The sequence below is a fragment of the Oppia nitens genome, unplaced genomic scaffold (assembly GCF_028296485.1).
Source record: "Oppia nitens isolate AA-2021 unplaced genomic scaffold, nextdenovo-longstitch-racon4-pilon3 scaffold2_pilon_pilon_pilon, whole genome shotgun sequence".
NCBI classification, from domain to species: domain Eukaryota; kingdom Metazoa; phylum Arthropoda; class Arachnida; order Sarcoptiformes; family Oppiidae; genus Oppia; species Oppia nitens.
The window spans coordinates 9,023,801-9,041,972 of record NW_026533210.1 but is presented as its reverse complement, the minus strand read 5'-3'; the positions used below and the strand labels follow the sequence as shown (position 1 = coordinate 9,041,972).

At 25.5% G+C, this 18,172-nt stretch overlaps 2 protein-coding genes across 2 annotated transcripts; both read right to left on the bottom strand.

The window, feature by feature from the left end:
• Positions 1–10,980: 10,980 nt before the first annotated feature.
• On the bottom strand, positions 10,981–13,354 carry LOC128956057 (mRNA-capping enzyme-like). Its single transcript, XM_054301737.1, has 4 exons — positions 13,059–13,354; positions 12,809–12,921; positions 12,605–12,708; positions 10,981–12,487 (listed from the first exon to the last, which is right to left on the bottom strand). The coding sequence occupies exons 1-4, from the start codon at positions 13,150–13,152 to the stop codon at positions 10,981–10,983; spliced, it is 1,818 nt and encodes a 605-aa protein (XP_054157712.1). The 5' UTR covers positions 13,153–13,354.
• A 2,723-nt stretch (positions 13,355–16,077) lies between these two features.
• Positions 16,078–17,240, bottom strand: LOC128956056 (aquaporin-11-like). The gene is made up of 4 exons (XM_054301736.1): positions 17,018–17,240; positions 16,659–16,863; positions 16,360–16,580; positions 16,078–16,262 (listed from the first exon to the last, which is right to left on the bottom strand). Exons 1-4 carry the CDS (start codon positions 17,193–17,195, stop codon positions 16,078–16,080), a joined length of 789 nt encoding a protein of 262 aa, XP_054157711.1. The 5' UTR covers positions 17,196–17,240.
• Positions 17,241–18,172: the final 932 nt, after the last annotated feature.

Sequence of the window (18,172 nt, the reverse complement as noted above, 5' to 3'; positions counted from 1 at the left end):
TAATAATATTTTTGAAATTTTATTTATTTATTATTATAATTATTAATTTTAAGATTTTTAATTTATATTATTATTAGATTTATTATATAATTTTTGTATTGCCAAAGTGTGCTTAGAATTTACTTATTTTTATTTTGTTAAAAACTTTATTATAATATTATTATTATTATTATTAGTGATAATCATTTTTTGTGTACTTAATAATAATTTTGAAACTCTTTTAAAACAAAACACACACACAAACATTGTTTTATAATATTATTTTTAAAAATAGAGTTAAACTTGATATATGATTTTTAAAACAAAAAATTATATTTATTATAATTATTAAAAATCCCTTTTTACGTGAAAACAACAACATTTTCAATATATATAAAAATATATATATAAGAGTGTATTATTAAGATATTTAATGGAAAATTAAAATACTTGATAAACCAGAGACTTATAATTATTATTAATAATTTATTATTATTGATTTATTTATTGAAAAAATTAATTTATTGTTAACCAAAAAAAATTAACAATTTTTTAATATGTAATCAATTTTTGTTTGTTATGTTTCTATGATTTAACTGGACCTACGATTAATAATAGTATTAATTTAAATTATAAATTAGTTTGCAATTGATATTTTATGGGTGACATCAATGGTGACAGTGATACAGTACAGTATCGGTTATTATCGGATGATAAGGATATATGAATTATATACAACTATCCCAACTATTGGTGTGGCCTCTCATTTGACATCATATGATATTATATGACATATATATCATAGAATATTGTTTTGTAATTGTTTTTTTTTAATAATAATTATCATTTTCAACAATATATTGATTTATTAAATATTGATTTATTTTTTTGTTTTGTTTTATTCCATTGTAAGCTCATATAAATTTTTAAAAAACAATATTATAATTATTGAATTATTTTGTTGTTATTGTAGAATATTATTTTCCCCAGGAATTTGTATTTACATTATATACAGTATATATAAAATTATTGAATTATTTATACATTTTTTTAGTGTATTTGTACTCTACATATATATATATAAAACAAAAAACAATTTGAATATTTTGTTTTTGTTATATATTTCTAAAAAAATATATATAGTATATATATAGTATACAGTTTTAAAAAATCATTGCAAATTGAGATTAATGTGTCGCCAATTATACTGTATATAAAAAATATTTATAAAAATATATTTTGATTTTGTAGGCGTTTAGTTATTTTTAGTTTTTTTTATACAAACAAATTCAGCAAAAAATATTTACAAAAGAATAGCAACTTTTGTTGTGTTTTGTTTTGTTTTCAGTTTTAATAATAATTTTGTGTAAAAAATATTTGTTGTAAACGTTTTAAATGCTTATAATGAATAATTAAATTTTAGTATAAATATTTAAAATACTAAATGTTTAGCAAAATTGGGTTATAATTTAGTTTAAGAATAATTAATTTTATTTTTAATATACAGTATAATTATGTGTTAAAATAATTATTTAATTAAATAAAAGTTATAAACAATTTACATAACAGGATATTTTGGGTGAAACTATTATAACATTATTTATTTTTGTTAATACAAAGAAAATATTACTAAATTTTTATTGTAATATAATTTAATTTTTAAAAGAGTGTATTTAATAGTTTTATAAACATGGTAAAAAATATTTAACACATTAGTATGACATAGTTTAATTTAATTAGTAAACATTCATATTTAAATTATCAAAAAATAGTTTTAGTAAAACTAAAATATTAATTTATTTTAGATACAATGTATATCACTATTATAGTAATTTATTGTATTGTTAAGTAAGGAATTTTTAACATTTTATATAAAATTAATTATGAAATTTTTTATCAGTAATAATAGCTAAACAGTTATATAACACAATGTATCTTATAATATAATATTTTGATATTAACAATTAGATTTGACATTTATAACTACAGTACTATTTTACTTAATTATATTAATATTAACTCATAATTACTGTACATACAAATGCAGTTTTTATAAATTAAGTATTATTTTATTATATTTATCAATTATAAATAAAGTTAATGTTACTAGATTAGTTTATCGAAATTTTTTAAAAATATCGTTTTTCATACTTAATTTTTTTTAAAGAATTATTAATTATTAATTACTATTAATTACTATTACTTAATTACTTATTACTTATTAATTGACTTAATTATTAATTATTTTATTGTATTTATTTTTAATGCTATTATTATATTTTTCAAATAGTTTTTTATTTAGTGTGCATACATTATATATAAATAATATTTTATTTATATATATATATTTGAGATTTTTATCATTGTTTTTTCCTGATTGACAAATTAGCCACTAATTAGCTATTAATTACTGTTATATTATTATTATATTATGTGTAAAAAGTAAAAATAATATGTGTTATATTTATATAATATATATTTGCACAAAATATATTGTATATAACTGAATAATACTGTATATTATATTATTTAGAATCTATATTATAGATAATAATAAATAATATATATTCAAAATTAATATAATTTACTTAAATTTGCATCAAAGTTGAAATAGCATTTAATTTTGACATCACTTTTATGTAAAGTATATATATTCATAATTTCATAATTCTTTAATAAATAATATAAATATTTAATTAAAAAAATAATAGTTTTATATACCAAACAAACAAACAGTAGTGTATCAAAAAATTATACTTTAAATTTAATAACAAATAGTTTTTAATTTTAGTATTTGAAAAAATGACTAAATTTTATACTCATCTCTAGAAATTATTTATTTTATTTAAATACAATTCTAATTTGTATAAAAATAAATAAATAAAATTATTTGGGAAACTTATTGGCAAATTATTTAGTACAACAATTAACTAACTAATAAACAAAATCTTAAGTAAATGCTTAAAAACTTTGTTAATAATATTATTAATATGTAAATAATGGTTTGTAAATCGCGTGCATAATTAAAATCAAAAAGTTTTTTGAAAAAAAAAATTCAATTTGAATCTATTAATACATTTTGTTTGTTTGTATGATTATAATTGATATTTAATTGTCAATATGTCATCCAGAAGTACACAAATTATTATCAATCCAACGACATTATCTATTTTATTGATATTAATACTAATTATAATTGTTGTGATAATAGTTGTTTGTTGTTATTATTGTCGACAGTTTGCCTATAGCCAGCCTCCTATCGACCAAAAGTTTCGGGCATTTCAGACTACCGGCAGAGCCACCGATATTGATGTGATTAAACAGTTGTCGCCGCCGCGGCCAACAACAACAAAAGTAATGGCTAACAAACGTGTCGCCGATGACGGCCATCACAACAATATCAACACCAATGTCATCGACAACTTTCAATCGGTTGATCCGCAAACAGTTAGATATGATTCAAACTCATTGGAAAGTTTGACCGAAGAAACAACAAACTCGAAGACAACTACTGGAGCAGAGGTTTCGGAAAATACTGATCACAAAAAAACTGACAATAATTTATAATTTTTTTTTTACAAATATAGTATAAAAAATATGTACAAAATATATATAATTAATAGTTTTGTTTAAACTTATTATTAATGTTTTTGAATTGAAAACTTCTATTGAGAATAACATTATACTATTTAGTAAATGATATAATAATAATAATAATAACTTGTTTTTTAAAAATGTTTTTAGTATTAATTATTATTATTATTATTTTTATTATTATTAGTAGTAGTAGTAGTAAAAGTAACTGTCCACTGTCTAGACAATTAAAAAACAATATATAAATACAGTATAACTTATTTATTATATAAATAAAACTACAATATAATTGATACCTACGCTAATATAGATTATTGTTATTTATAGAATTGATATTAATATTATTTTTTATGAAAATTATTTTTATTGAAAATTATAATATACGTCAATTCATAAATACTTATAAATATTTTGCAAAATATTATTGATTATATATATATGTAACGGTAATATATATGCACACACACTAAGTTTAAAATAATTTTTTTAAATTATAAATTTGATTATTAGTGTGTTATATAATTAACTATAAATTATTTAACTAAATGAACAAATAATAAAATTGCAATTATGACTAAAGTGATTATGACAAGTGCGACACATATGAGACACAATTTTAGTTTATTAATCCATGTCAGGTACCAATTGGTTGCGGCAATACGTCGTCGGCCACTGTTTACATGAAGCAATGCATTTCGGGTGTCCGACTCAATCCTGACCACTGTGTCGTCCGATTCGCGGATTTGCTGTTCAATCAATTTGATTGTCTTTTCGTTGTTATCCATCGATTTCTCCAACTTTTTCAGTTCATCCAAATCATAGGTCTCGTTGTTGTGGTTGTCGCCGACGGCTGGCACACCTCTCCGACCACCACTACTACCATCAGCACCGCCGGTACGAACAATAATAAGTCGCTGTTCTTCTGTCAAAATAGTCTTCAGTTTTGGTTCAATGGATTGATGCCATAGTTTAGTAAAATAATTTAATTCGCTTTTCAAAAGTTTTTCAAACATTGGATTCATATTGTTTGCCGCCTCGTGTTTAGCCAACGAGTGGTCAATCTTGTAGATAGTGTCGACAATATTGTTGGCCAACTGACTCATTAGATTCAGATTACAAGTTAGCCATCGTTGGTCACCATTCAGTTGTTGGTCATTATATTCAATACATTTTAGCAAAACTTTGTTACTATCAAACCAATGGTTTAGCTCTTGAATCCGAGCCCTAAGACAACTGCACATCAAAGACAACTCAGTTTCGTCAAACATTTTTTGTTGTTTAAAAAAATAGGAAAACTTTTTATTTAGTTTATAACAAATAAATTAACAAAAATATTATATATTTATTTTATTTTATTTAAAAAACGTTAGATTTCAATCATAATTATAACAAATAATAAAACTTTTTATTTATTCAAAAATAGCGGTCAAATGCTAAACAATATAAATAGTAGTATTAAACAAATTACATAATTATTGAAAACAGTAATTGTTTGTAATTTTTATTTAATAATTTCTAAACTAATAATTATATTTTAAAATAAAAATAAAACAATATATAATCTAGTATTACAAATCAATTTAATTAAATTACAATCAGTATATTATAATAAAGTAGTATTAAATTAATTACTTATATATTAACCATTTAAAAAAATTGTGTTTCACTGCCAACAGATGTCGTTATTGTCGCGATTCCCAAACGGGACGGTTAGCCCAAAACCAACTGTCCCCTCTCTCATAACAATGGGATCTATAGATGTTATGTGCCCGTTCCCGGATGAATGTTTACCCGGTGATGGGATTCATAAATGGCTTAAACACCAACCGGGACACCATTCATCGGGTTAGTAACACTAATAATAATAATACCCGTCCACACTGTAGTTATGTGTATATAACCTAACCGTGCGTTTTTATCATTATATATATATTTTTTTTGTGGGTACATTCATACACTCTGTATATATATAAATATATAGTATTTTAATGTATTGATAAATAAATACAATGACAGTATTAATAGTAGTAGAAATCAAATATCCTATTATTTATATAAATAATTTATAATAAATAATAAAAATCAGTTGACATTTATAGCAAATATCCAATTCATTCATTCATTGATTTATTATATGTTATAACTTATTGGCTAATAATGAGAGGACATTATATTTATTATTATTATTGTTAATTATCAACAAGTAATCTATAGTAATATATATTTATAGTGTATATATATATATATCTAAATAATAAAAACCATAGAAAATATAATATTATTAATATAAATATCTTATTTGTTTGTTAGTTAGTTTGAAGTTTAATAGTAGAGTAGACGGCCTAACAATCATTCAACAATACAATGGCTTATATAATATTTGTTAAAATTAAACTAATTGTTTCAATCTATAATACAATAAAAAAAATGCCATATTATCTATGCTATGATATATACAATATATAGAGTATATATAAGTACACATAGTTTTCAACAACAATCAAAAAAGTTTGACCAAAATGTTAGCCCAAAATTTAATGTGTATTTTTCGCCTATCATTTCATTTATAATAATAATTATTATTATCGCGATTGATATGACCATCAAAATTATTATATGGTGTGATGTATATGACATCCATTGTCTAGAGAAAAAAAAATCTACCAGTGCACTGTGCTGTCATCATTATGGTCATACCATTTGACGGGACCATCGACGGTGTTGTCTTACTATATATATAAATGTGTGGACAAGTGATTGTAACCATGGATGAGTGTGGATCTAGTCATGAATTTGATGGTTCAACAGGACTAGAGGCACAACCATCCAAAGTCAAAGACAATCACATTATATCATAATAATTGATAATCACAGCAACAGTGGTGTTGTTGGTCCTGATGATGATCATCATCATCACCAGTGAAACACATTACACTGACTGAATCAAATGGCATTGCGATGGATGACCACCACTACTGACTACCAATACAAGCGACTAGTGGTGCACTGCCAGTGCTTTTTCACTGTAATAGCTCTCTCTCTCTCTCTTTATGAAAAACAGCCCAAACCTAACACAACGTTACACCAGTCAGTCTCTGGAGGTTCAGGTGTTGGCAACAAGTTTTTGTGTGCTTCAAACACACATATCGACGCACTCATTGGGCAGAGAGAGACTAACAGCCTAACCGCCAAAAAGGGTCCTTCAATAGAGACTACCAGTGCCTATGTGTATGGCTATGGCTATACCACCACCAAAAACAGGACTGGTATGTATGTATTGGAGAGAGAAAAGAGAGACAATTACAATACCATGAGATGAGAGAGAGAAATAAAGAGAGAGAGAGTAGAGTTGAGTTTAGTTGAGAGACTATCGCCAGTATGGGAACAGACAGCTAGTTTCGTGCCCAACAACCGGTTGCACCACTAATTCACACACCCATTACACATGCGTTTTAGGCATTGCGTGCCATTGCATTGGCATGGGGTGGGCACTGGTATGTTTGAAAATGTAAAAATGTAAGAGAGAGAGCAAAAAAAAGCTATGAGATGGGCATACATTGCTATACATACTGTACTTTACTACTGGTATAGGGCAGGCATACCATCTCTCTCTTTCATATGCAGTACAGTATACTCTGTATTTAACTCCTTGTGCTACTACTACTAGAGCTATGACATCATCACTGCAAGCAAACAACTAATCGGACAACTTTTAGTTTTTTTTTAATTTTTGTAATACAACAAAATACACATAACTTTTATATACATACATACAGTATAATTGAAATCTAATTTATATGTATATCTAAATATACTGTATTTCTATGCTTTTATTAACTACTAATAGCTATATATATATATATATATATATATAGTTATACTGTATATAAAATTCATAAATAATAATATTATGTGTGAGAGAAAAACATTTAGAGTTATATATATATATATAATAGGGCTATAGTTTTGCGCGCTTTTCATATAATAAAAAAAGTTAGTAATAATTATTTAGTAATAACTATTTCTCGGAAATTTACTTTATATATATATACAAATAAATAAATAGTAAACTAAAATAAAATTATTATTAAAATTAGTATTAAATATATGATTGCAAAAGTGTGAAACAACATCAACAACAGGTATACCTTTAAAAAAAATTATATTATTTTAATACATAATTATTGCACACTTTGTTTAACACACCATACAAATCACTGCTTATAATAATTTATATAAAGATATTATATATATATATATATTTAAACTTTAAAACTTTTTATTTGAAACACTACTTACAATGGGGAGAGTGAATGAATGAGAGGCACATGAAAATCATAAAAAACTTTTTGTTTCATTTATTTTTTTTCGGGTAAAACAAAACTTAAGCACAAAAAAAACTTTTTTAGTTTTTTTGGTTCAAAAAACTTTTAGCAAAATACTTGATTTATTATCATTATATATGACTGGTATGTGTAGAGACATAGAGAAAGAGAGATAGATAGAGATAATAACTAATTTAAATAATTTTTTCGTTAAAACAAAAGAGAAACAACAAAACAAAACAATTACTAACAAAAATATTACAATTAAAATAAATCAAAACGAAAATCACATATATATTTAAAAATTAGTCAAACAATGACAGCGTGTTTGTGTTGGACAGTAGTAATGTTTAATGATTTAAATGTATAGTTTATAAGTGATTGACATCACTATATATAGTGACCGATTGACCAGTTAGTATAATATAGTATATGTACTGTATGTATGTGTGTACACATGCACTCCAATGGCTATTATAAAAGTAAGGGTTGTAATGTGTATGTATGTACTGTATGTGTATGTGCGCTTATGTATGTATGTGTGTGTATGTGTGTGTCTATGTATTTGTAATCTCCCAGTGAGGCCAAACCATAAGAGTGACCGTTGGTTTTTCAGCCCAAAAACATTTTCCAAGGATAGGACTCTATATATATACTATATAGCTATGGATAGTAAGTAATAGCGTAGTGTTACTGTTGTTTGTATAGAGTATAGGGAATTGAAGGGTTGCCGCCAAATGAATGTGACCCCAAAAATATGCCCATTTTCTCTACCATTACTTGGAAATAGCCGTAGGTTTGCGCCAAAAATAGCTACACATTTAGCACTAAAAACTCTTTTTTTCGTTTTCACAAAAGTTTTGACCTCAAAAATGCTTTTATTTTATTTTACACAAACATTTTTCACATTTATATATATATATATATATTGCTCTCCCATTTCTACTGTCACTCCTCTATTTCTGGTACAGATAGAGATAGATAGATAGATAGATAGATAGATAGATAGAGAGAGAGAGAGAGAGAGAGAGAGAGAGAGAGAGAGTAGTTAGTTGTTGTAGTATTTAAGTAGTAGTGACGGACACTATGCGGTCATTTGGCGGCAAAACTATAATATCTTCAATATATGCCATACCTTTAGAGAGAGAGAGAGAGAGAGAGAGAGAGAGAGAGAGAGAGAATAGACTTATTAGAGGATCACATCCTTGAATATAATGCTCTGAAAAATTGTTTTACCATTGAATACACTCTCACTAAATAGGATCTGAATTTTGTCAGTGAAATATTGATGTCAATTGTCATCATATACTGTATGTGTGGAAAATTTTAGTGTCTAATTAAAAGCTGTGATTTTTCACAAAAAAAACTTAGGTATTAGCAAAACAATACATAAGTTTGAAATTATTATTAGTATTATTATAATGTAAATCTTTTTGACATTAGATTTTTGGTCAGTGAATTCAAAATACAATAATAATTATCATTTACTATGTATATTAAAAAATGCAATGCTATTAACCTTAGGTTTTATGATATATCCTTGAAATGAGTGCCATTTTTTCCCGACCTCTCTCTCTCTCTTTTGCATTCAACCAGTGCTTCACACCTACATTAATGGTTGTGTGTGAGAACAGACAGGCAAAGAGAGAGAGAGAGAGAGAGAGAGAGGCATCTTATATGTCGATTATGATGAAACAATTGGCTAAAGAAGTGAACTGTAGAGACATGAGAGAGATTAGAGAAAGAAAGAGAGAGAGAGAGAGAGAGAGAGAGAGAGAGTATGAGAGAACAAAACGAGAATATTTGCTTCAAACAGGTTTTCCAGCCATCAGTTCTCAACATTTTTATAAGACTTATAATACCTGTATATTATATACACATAGAGTATGTTTGAAGACTTTTTTTGAATTTTCAAAAAAATACCTGTAGTTATACTGTGTGTGTGTGTGTGTGTGTGTGTGTGTTGTCTATACGTTTAGTATATGTATAATGTCTATAAGGAGAGAGAGAGAGAGAGAGAGAGAGAAAGAAAAAAGTTTTTACATTTTTTCAAAATTATATTATTATTATTATAAGACGTTATATTACAGGTATATCTATGTGTATAATATACGCCAGTGATTGCAAATGTTTGCAAAACTGGTTTTTCATTTTATATTTTTTTTTATTTAATATATTTTTTTTGTTTCTCTTCAATGGTTTTGTGTCTTTAAGTGTCGACTACTTTCGCCATATTTTTCTCTTTTCGCGATTTTTATACATTCATTGACTCCCAATGTCTTCAACTCTTTTCTCTCGTTTTATTTTATTTTTTATTTTTATATAATAAATATTTAATTTTATAAATCGTTTCTTTCTTTCATTTCTCTCTCTCTCTCTCTCTCTCTCTCTCTCTCTCTCTCTCTCTTCTACTACACCTTTTTTCAATACTAATAATAATAATAGTGTATTATTTAAACATACATTTCAAATCAATGATTGAAAAATAATTCAAATGAATGATTATTGTAAAGGAAAAATTATTGGCATAAATATATATATATATATACAGACAATTGAAAAACACATTATTATTATTAATAATATATTTATACACTAAAAGACGGATCTATTTATAGAAAATTATTTTCAATTCAATACATTTAATAACTAATATTTAATATAACTTTAATCCAATTCATATTATAGAATTTTTTTAATTTTGGCTAAAGTTTTAATTTTAAAAAATATTTGTTTTAATGTTTTAATAATTTAAAAAATAAATATATATTTAATATATTACAGTAGGACTGACACCTATTACTTTAACTATCTATTTCAATATTTATTCAAATAAACAAATTTCAAAATTCAAAAAAAATTTGATTAAATTTTTTTTCATTTATTTATCAAATACACGATGAAATTATGCACATATTATCAATAATATATAGTCTTTTTTTGGATGAAAATATATGTAAAATGAGAAGAATTCACTTAAATTAAGTTTTTTTTAAATATAACGAAAAATAATTATTTAAGTTTTTTTGTTGTATTTTGTTTTTATAATTTATGAGAGATAATCATTCAATTATTATTATTATTATCTTCGGGCCATTTTCGCCGGCGGCGGCATTAGACTACTATCTGTACCGCTATTGGGTTTCTTGACTATAGCCGGACCGACACTCCGGTTATGGATAAACTCGAGTAGTATTTCTTTAGTTATTGGATTGCGTATTGAATTACAGACAGCTATAGCCGTTTTGAAACTATTCGGGAATGACTTATCGGTTCGCTCTCTCATAAAAAGCCACTGTTTACCAGTCATATCGTATGTACACTCGATAATCTTGTTGTCGTACTGTCGGAGATCTTTAGTGACCCTCATCTGGTCAAACGGCTGATCTTGACCGCCGACAAACAGATTACCGATAAACTTCCTCAACATACCAGGCCTATCATCCAAAACTATTTTCAATTTGAAATCAACTGAATTATGTGATGGAGGTTTCCATTTCAGAGTTACCACACATTGGCCAGCAATGTACGGATCGGGTACGGGTTGGAAAATTAGACCATCGATTTCATGGGATAAATTTTGCTGAAATTTTTGCTCAAATATCTTATAGGTATCGCGTATTTCCCAGAAATCTTTTTTCCGTATACCGAACGGCTCACGGGTCCGATCGATAATACCTTCACGTTTGGCCCGTTCTCGCGGCTCAATAATCTCTTTGTCAATACAGTAGATTCGCCGCCGGAAGTCACAACCGCCCACTTCGGCTGATTCATATGTTATGATATCATAGATGAGATAACGGGCCACTTTCTGGCCATTAACTTCGTCGACAATCATTTCCCCGTCCAATAGAGTATTTTCCAAATGCTGTGGAAAATCTTTGCGCTTAAAAAACTTGACGCCATCTATCTTGAAGACAGTATTGTCGCGATCGACAAAATAGCAGTCGTCTTCGCCATTAATTAGCAGCATATATCGGGTGCCGTCGGCCTTCCAGCTGACCATATATTCCTTAACCGACAATAACTGTATGTTTTGACAGTCCATCGATACGGGTTGAGAGCCGGGAAAGCCGCGCTGTTTGAATTTTGCCATTCGTTGACACTTTTGTTGTACTTCTCTGACTTTGTTACTGTCGGTAACAGTTGTGGCTCCGCCGACGCCCTCCATAAATGTCGACGTTTTCCATCTGTTGTTCACTGGTCGCGAGTGATTACCACCACCACCACTATTAGCAGCGGCTGCGGCAATAGGATTACCATCATCGTCGGTATCGTCAGCTTCGTAGCACCAATCGGGTCGCTGCGGGGCTGACGGTGCGTCTTCTTCGTCGCCGTAACGTCGGAACAGTTCTCTTAGATACGACTCCTTGTAGATACCGGGCGGTCGCGAGTTGGCAAACGCATTGACAGCCGCTTCGACACTCCAATCGAGTTTTTCGATCAGATAGGCGCAGATCAAGAAGCCGGTCCTATTGAAACCGTGCGTACAGTGAACAGCGATTACATCCAACGGATTTTTGGCAATATAGGCGTCACACGAACTGATGAATTGTCGAGTTTGGTCTTCAGTGGGACATTCGTCGTGGCTATCGATTGGTCGCCAAAAAAAAACAATGAAAATTAAAGGATAAAAATTTATTTATTTATTTTTTAAACCAATTAATCAATCAATTAGTCAATGTCTTTGAAAAAAATTCAAATACCCTCTGCACTGAAATTTACAGTATTGGATGTTCTTCTTCTCGACAATAGACTTGTCATAGAAACGCGAGGTATAGGTTAGATCTATCCAACGACCCAACTTCACCTAAAATTAAACAAACATTTAATGATAATTGAAGACAAACAATACACAGTCATATAATCAGTTAGTGATAATCAGGTGTCCACACAAATCTGGATATTACTTTGAAACTTCCGCTGACCAGCGCTATGAACATCTCTGGCGTAAATACATCGCTATCGGGTATCTTACTCTTGTATCGGTCGTCCAATGGTGTCTTGAATGGTATGAATTTGTCTGTTTGTTGTTTGTTGTGATAAATTGATACAAAATAGTTAAGACATAATAATCACCGATAGATCTAATATATATGTCAATTAACCCGATGAACCGATTCGGGTCATCACTGCTCTTACTAAACAATTGCTACTAACCGGCGATGATATTGCCTCTTCGCGGACATTTAAGCCAACGCGGCGGTATCGACAACACCTGGCCATTGGATCCGTTAGTTCGGGACGACGCCATCCAATCCGATTGTTGGCCAACCAATCGCTTTTCGGGTAATGTTTTAACCGTTTGTCTGTTTAACGTAATATCAATTGGTTGTCATTTATTATTAATCAATTGTTTTGATTATTATTATTATTATTATGTATTTAACACAACATTTAATATAAATATCAATACAGTCGTCAACATTGCTCTCATTTAAAGTCAGTTTAATATTGTATTTATTATAACATGTATTCAAACATTTCATATAAAACGTCTATTTATTGTTTGTTTTTTTTGGTTACAGTTTGTGGAGTATTAATAATAATAATAATAATACTGTAATAAATGATTACAATATTAATAATGATTTATTAAATAATTTTTTTATGTTATGTAATTTCAAACTTTTTTTTTATTGTTGTTATTACTTTTATTTGTTTTTAACTTTAATTTAATTTAAATATCAATATATATATATTGATATAATATATAATAGTTTAATATTAGTATACAACAAATTATTAAACTTATATTTTTTTAGTTAACTGTAAACTGTATACTTTAATAAATTATACTAGCTGACAATTAAATAATTAAAACTAACTATATATTTAATTATTGTATGAAATTGATTAAAAAAATTGACAAAAATAGATAAAATTGTTATAATTAAAATAAAAATAATATATTATTTGTAGAAATTTGTATATATATATATAACTTATGATACTAAATACAATTTAACTGTTATTATTTTTAAATTAAAGATTATTAATTAGAAATAAATTAATTAAAAAAGTGTCTAGGCATTTTGAATACGATTTTTAAATAATAATAATTATTATTATTAATATCCAATATAGTTAAACATAATCAATAAACAATATGAATAATCAGAATTAAATAATGTTTAATATTTGTGAATAATTATTATAATAAAATGATTTAATAATAATTATAGGCTTTAAAATATATTTTTTATAATTGTAATCAATATCAATAATATTTTAATTATAATAAAATTATTTTAACTTTTAAACTGGTTTATCAATAATTGCAATAATCAACATTGCTAATTAATATAGCAATAATAATAATAATAATAATTGAACTTGTTGAACTTCATACTAGAAACTTGTTAAAACTTACAAATTGATAAATAATAATTATTTTATATAATTTTAATTTAACAAGTGTGAGCTATTTATTTTATTTTATCTTTTTATTATATTTATTAAATTAAATGTTTCTCATATATCAAATATGTTTAGTGTTTTTTTAAAAAATATTAATGTTATTTCTAAGATAACTTTAAGTGTCTCATAATTATTAAATAATTGATTGTAGTTAAAATACATTATATATAATTTTATAGTTAATTGTTAACATATGTATCCAATTATAAGTTACTAATCTAATAATTATTGTGAATAATGTTTTATAATTATACTATTTATTAAATATAAATATTATAAATTTAAAAAAAATTGATTTTAGTAATATGATAGTAATCTTTATATTATTATTACTATCACTATATATATATATTTACTAATATATTATTATTATGATATATCATATACTAAATAACTAATTTTTTAAAAGGTTATTTCTATATGAGTTATAAAAAAAATAATATTATCAATGGATTATTTGTAATTAACTAGTATTATAACTACTATACAAAAAAATATTTTTGTATTTTTTTTTAATTTAATAGACACTAAGTTATACAATTATTATACATAGAGTAGTAGTAATAATAAAGTCCTGGAAAAGTCTATTAATAATTTATAATAATAATAATAAAATCGGTTATAAAAACTAATACTTTACTAATTGATAATTATATTTTGCTAATATGACAACTGCTATAATATATATCATTAATTATTTAATAATCTATTATAATATTTTGTAAGTGTATGTGTGTGTATTTGTTTGTATTAAATATCTAATATAAAATATAATATCAATGATTTTTTAAAAAAATACAAATTAAAGTCTAAAGTATTAGACGACCTAACAAATAAATAATATCAACAAAAAAGACAATGGCTTTTTCAATGTTAATTATAATTGCTATAAAAATTTACACAATTTTAGCAAATAGTATGCAATTTTAGTAAATTATTTTTTTTATTGAAATTTTATTAATAAATTAATAAACTTTTATTTTTTTTAAGACACCTCAATCAATATGACCCTGTTATCACCATCATTATCATCATCATCATCACAATCATCATCATTGACCACATTATTACCTACCAGTGCTATACCAATCATCGATACGTGTGGTTTTTCTTCGTTAACATTTTTTGCCGGCATATTAGTGGGTATTGTCCTAACAATTATCCTCTATTTTTTTGTTATATATTTGCATACAAGAAATTGAATTGATTTTCAAAATTTTTTTTAATGATAATAATATGTAATTCTGTAATTAATATGTATAACAAATAATATTAATTATTGATATTTAATGTCAAGAAATTTACATAGTATCATAATGCATTATTTTTTTTAAAAAAAATACTATCATGTAATCATAATATATTTTTAGATAAATTTAAAATTAAATAATTTATTTTTACAATTTAAATTAGTAATTTATTTTATTTATTAATTAACAATTAAATAATATATATATAAATTTATATATTATATATTATACTGTATATATAGCTGCTATTAGTTTTGTACTAATTGTAAATATATATTGTTATAAACCTAATAATACACATTGAGATTATATTATTTTCTAATTAATATGCTAACTATATTAATTTTTTAATTATAGACAAAAAAATAAATCTTTAAAAAAATTAATTTTCAACAAAATTAATTAACAATAAAATTTTTATATTCAACAACAACAACAAAAATAGTAAAATATGCTTTTATATTGATAATTGTGTCAATAATTGTATTAAATAAAAAAATCACAAAAAATCAGTCACTTTTATCTTTAGTTTCTCGTCTTAAGATAAACATATACACGGATCGGGCCATTAGTGAACCGATCAACGATCCGATCCAATAGACCGACAAGTGCTCGAAAAGTGTATTTCCCTTACAGTTCAGTGTTAGGGCCGACGCCAGTATTGGGTTGAAAAAGCCACCGGTTGTTGTCAAAGCTTTTTTTTATTGTATATAAAAATTATTATTATTATTTATTACACTATTATATCAATTGTCATAAAAATAATAATAATTTTTTTTTTGTCAACTGACCATACAATACGAGAGCGGTCGACGTAAATGAGTTGACATATTTGGATACCTGTTCCGACCAATTGCCCGATTCCAGTGCCACTAAACGACTAATGAAGGTCAGAGCAGCTTCAATGGCCATCCCGTAGACAACTGTTACCTGTAGTGAGGCCTCGCAGTGGTCGACATGAAGGTGCAAGTGTTCAGGTATCAGATGCCAACACCAAATGCATTTGATATATCTGTATGAAAATTATACAACAAAAAAGTTATTAAACCAAAATTTTCGGGTAAATAATTTCAATAATAACAAATATTACTTATCGGTAACTATTGCACCTAAAAGTTGACCTAAAAATTTTTGTAAAAATACATTTGATGTAAACGATTGTCCTAAGAGTAGACAATCTTCGATCGGACCGTTAGGACAGGCCTCGGCTTCGCCAAACACCTGTGCGTACCACAGGCACAACAAAAATAATGTAATACCGAAACCAATATTACCGTGCAGTTCCCAGACAACTCCTTTATAGTATTACATAAAAAATAAATTATTAGACTCGTTATCAAATGATTAAATAGTTTTTTATATATAGATAACTATTATGAATAAATATATACTGTATATATAATATTAAATTATATTTAAAAAAAATGTCAACTGTTTTTGAAGGCTAACCTAATTCCGCACAATCACTGCATAATTCAAGTGTCGATATAAACTCCGTTATTAGATAACCGATAGATTTTGGTGTTATAGTATGTGTTATCACTCGCAATGATTTAAATAATAGACAATTCAATAGTAAAACCAAATATGGATATACAAAGTGCGGTATTAGTGATGAATAAAACATGATTTTTTTGTCAGACAAACAAACAAACGTTATGTTTAATAATACAAATGAAATTTTCTAAAATAAATTTATGATGAAAACCTGTTAAACAAATATAACTTTTTTTTCTTTTATAATATATTTTAAACAATTATTATGCAAATAAAAGGGACAACTTTTTATTCAATGATTATTATGACATTGTAATCATATTATAAGTGTGTGTATGTGTGGTATTACTGTATAATGTATGTCTATTTTTAACAATCACTATAATCACATATATAATTTATATACATAGTTGGCACGACTCCAGTAATTTTTTTATTTAGATTTTAATATCAACTAATTATATCTTTTTTTTAAAAAATTGATAATATAAGACTCTTTTTTTTGTTATCATTGTTTATAAAGTCGTAAACCTCAGCACAAGTTCTAACCAAAAAAAAAAAAAATATCTATCAAACAGATAGTCTTATAAATATATATTTAAAAAAGGAGTAAACAAGGGGTACCCTGTTTGCTGACCGTTATATTTATTAGTAAAAAATTTGAGAATTTAAAAAATAATTTATTATAATTATGTATTTTTTTAAAATATAATTGTGAGATATACTAAAACTTATGATTTATTACAAACAATTTTTTTCATGCAAGTTATTATTAAAATTATAATAATTAATATTGTCAAGTAATGTTTTTTTATCGTTAAATTTAATTTTCAACTATTTTTTTGTATATACAGCATAATAATAATATTATTAATTAGCATATTTTAATATTAAATAAAATTATATTAAATTCTAACTATATTGAAAAATTCTTTAACTTAAATAATAAAAAATTATATTTTAACAAATTATTAAAATTGTAAAATATAACACTAAATAAAATTATATTATTCATAATTAGCGTTAAAATATTAATTTATTAACTAACTATTATAAACATTTAGATACAAAATTATATTTAAATATTTATATAAATATGTCATAATA

Excerpts from the sequence above, each read along its gene's own strand:
- LOC128956057 (XM_054301737.1), bottom strand. The coding sequence starts at position 13,152 with ATGGCGTCGTCCCGAACTAACGGATCCAATGGCCAGGTGTTGTCGATA. Across the intron at positions 12,922-13,058 it reads AAGAGGCAATATCATCGCCG|ACAAATTCATACCATTCAAG; the intron begins GTTAGTAGCAAT and ends AACAACAAACAG. Across the intron at positions 12,488-12,604 it reads TGTAAATTTCAGTGCAGAGG|CCACGACGAATGTCCCACTG; the intron begins GTATTTGAATTT and ends ACCAATCGATAG.
- LOC128956056 (XM_054301736.1), bottom strand. The coding sequence starts at position 17,195 with ATGTTTTATTCATCACTAATACCGCACTTTGTATATCCATATTTGGTT. Across the intron at positions 16,864-17,017 it reads CAGTGATTGTGCGGAATTAG|GAGTTGTCTGGGAACTGCAC; the intron begins GTTAGCCTTCAA and ends AATACTATAAAG. Across the intron at positions 16,581-16,658 it reads GGTGCAATAGTTACCGATAA|ATATATCAAATGCATTTGGT; the intron begins GTAATATTTGTT and ends ATTTTCATACAG.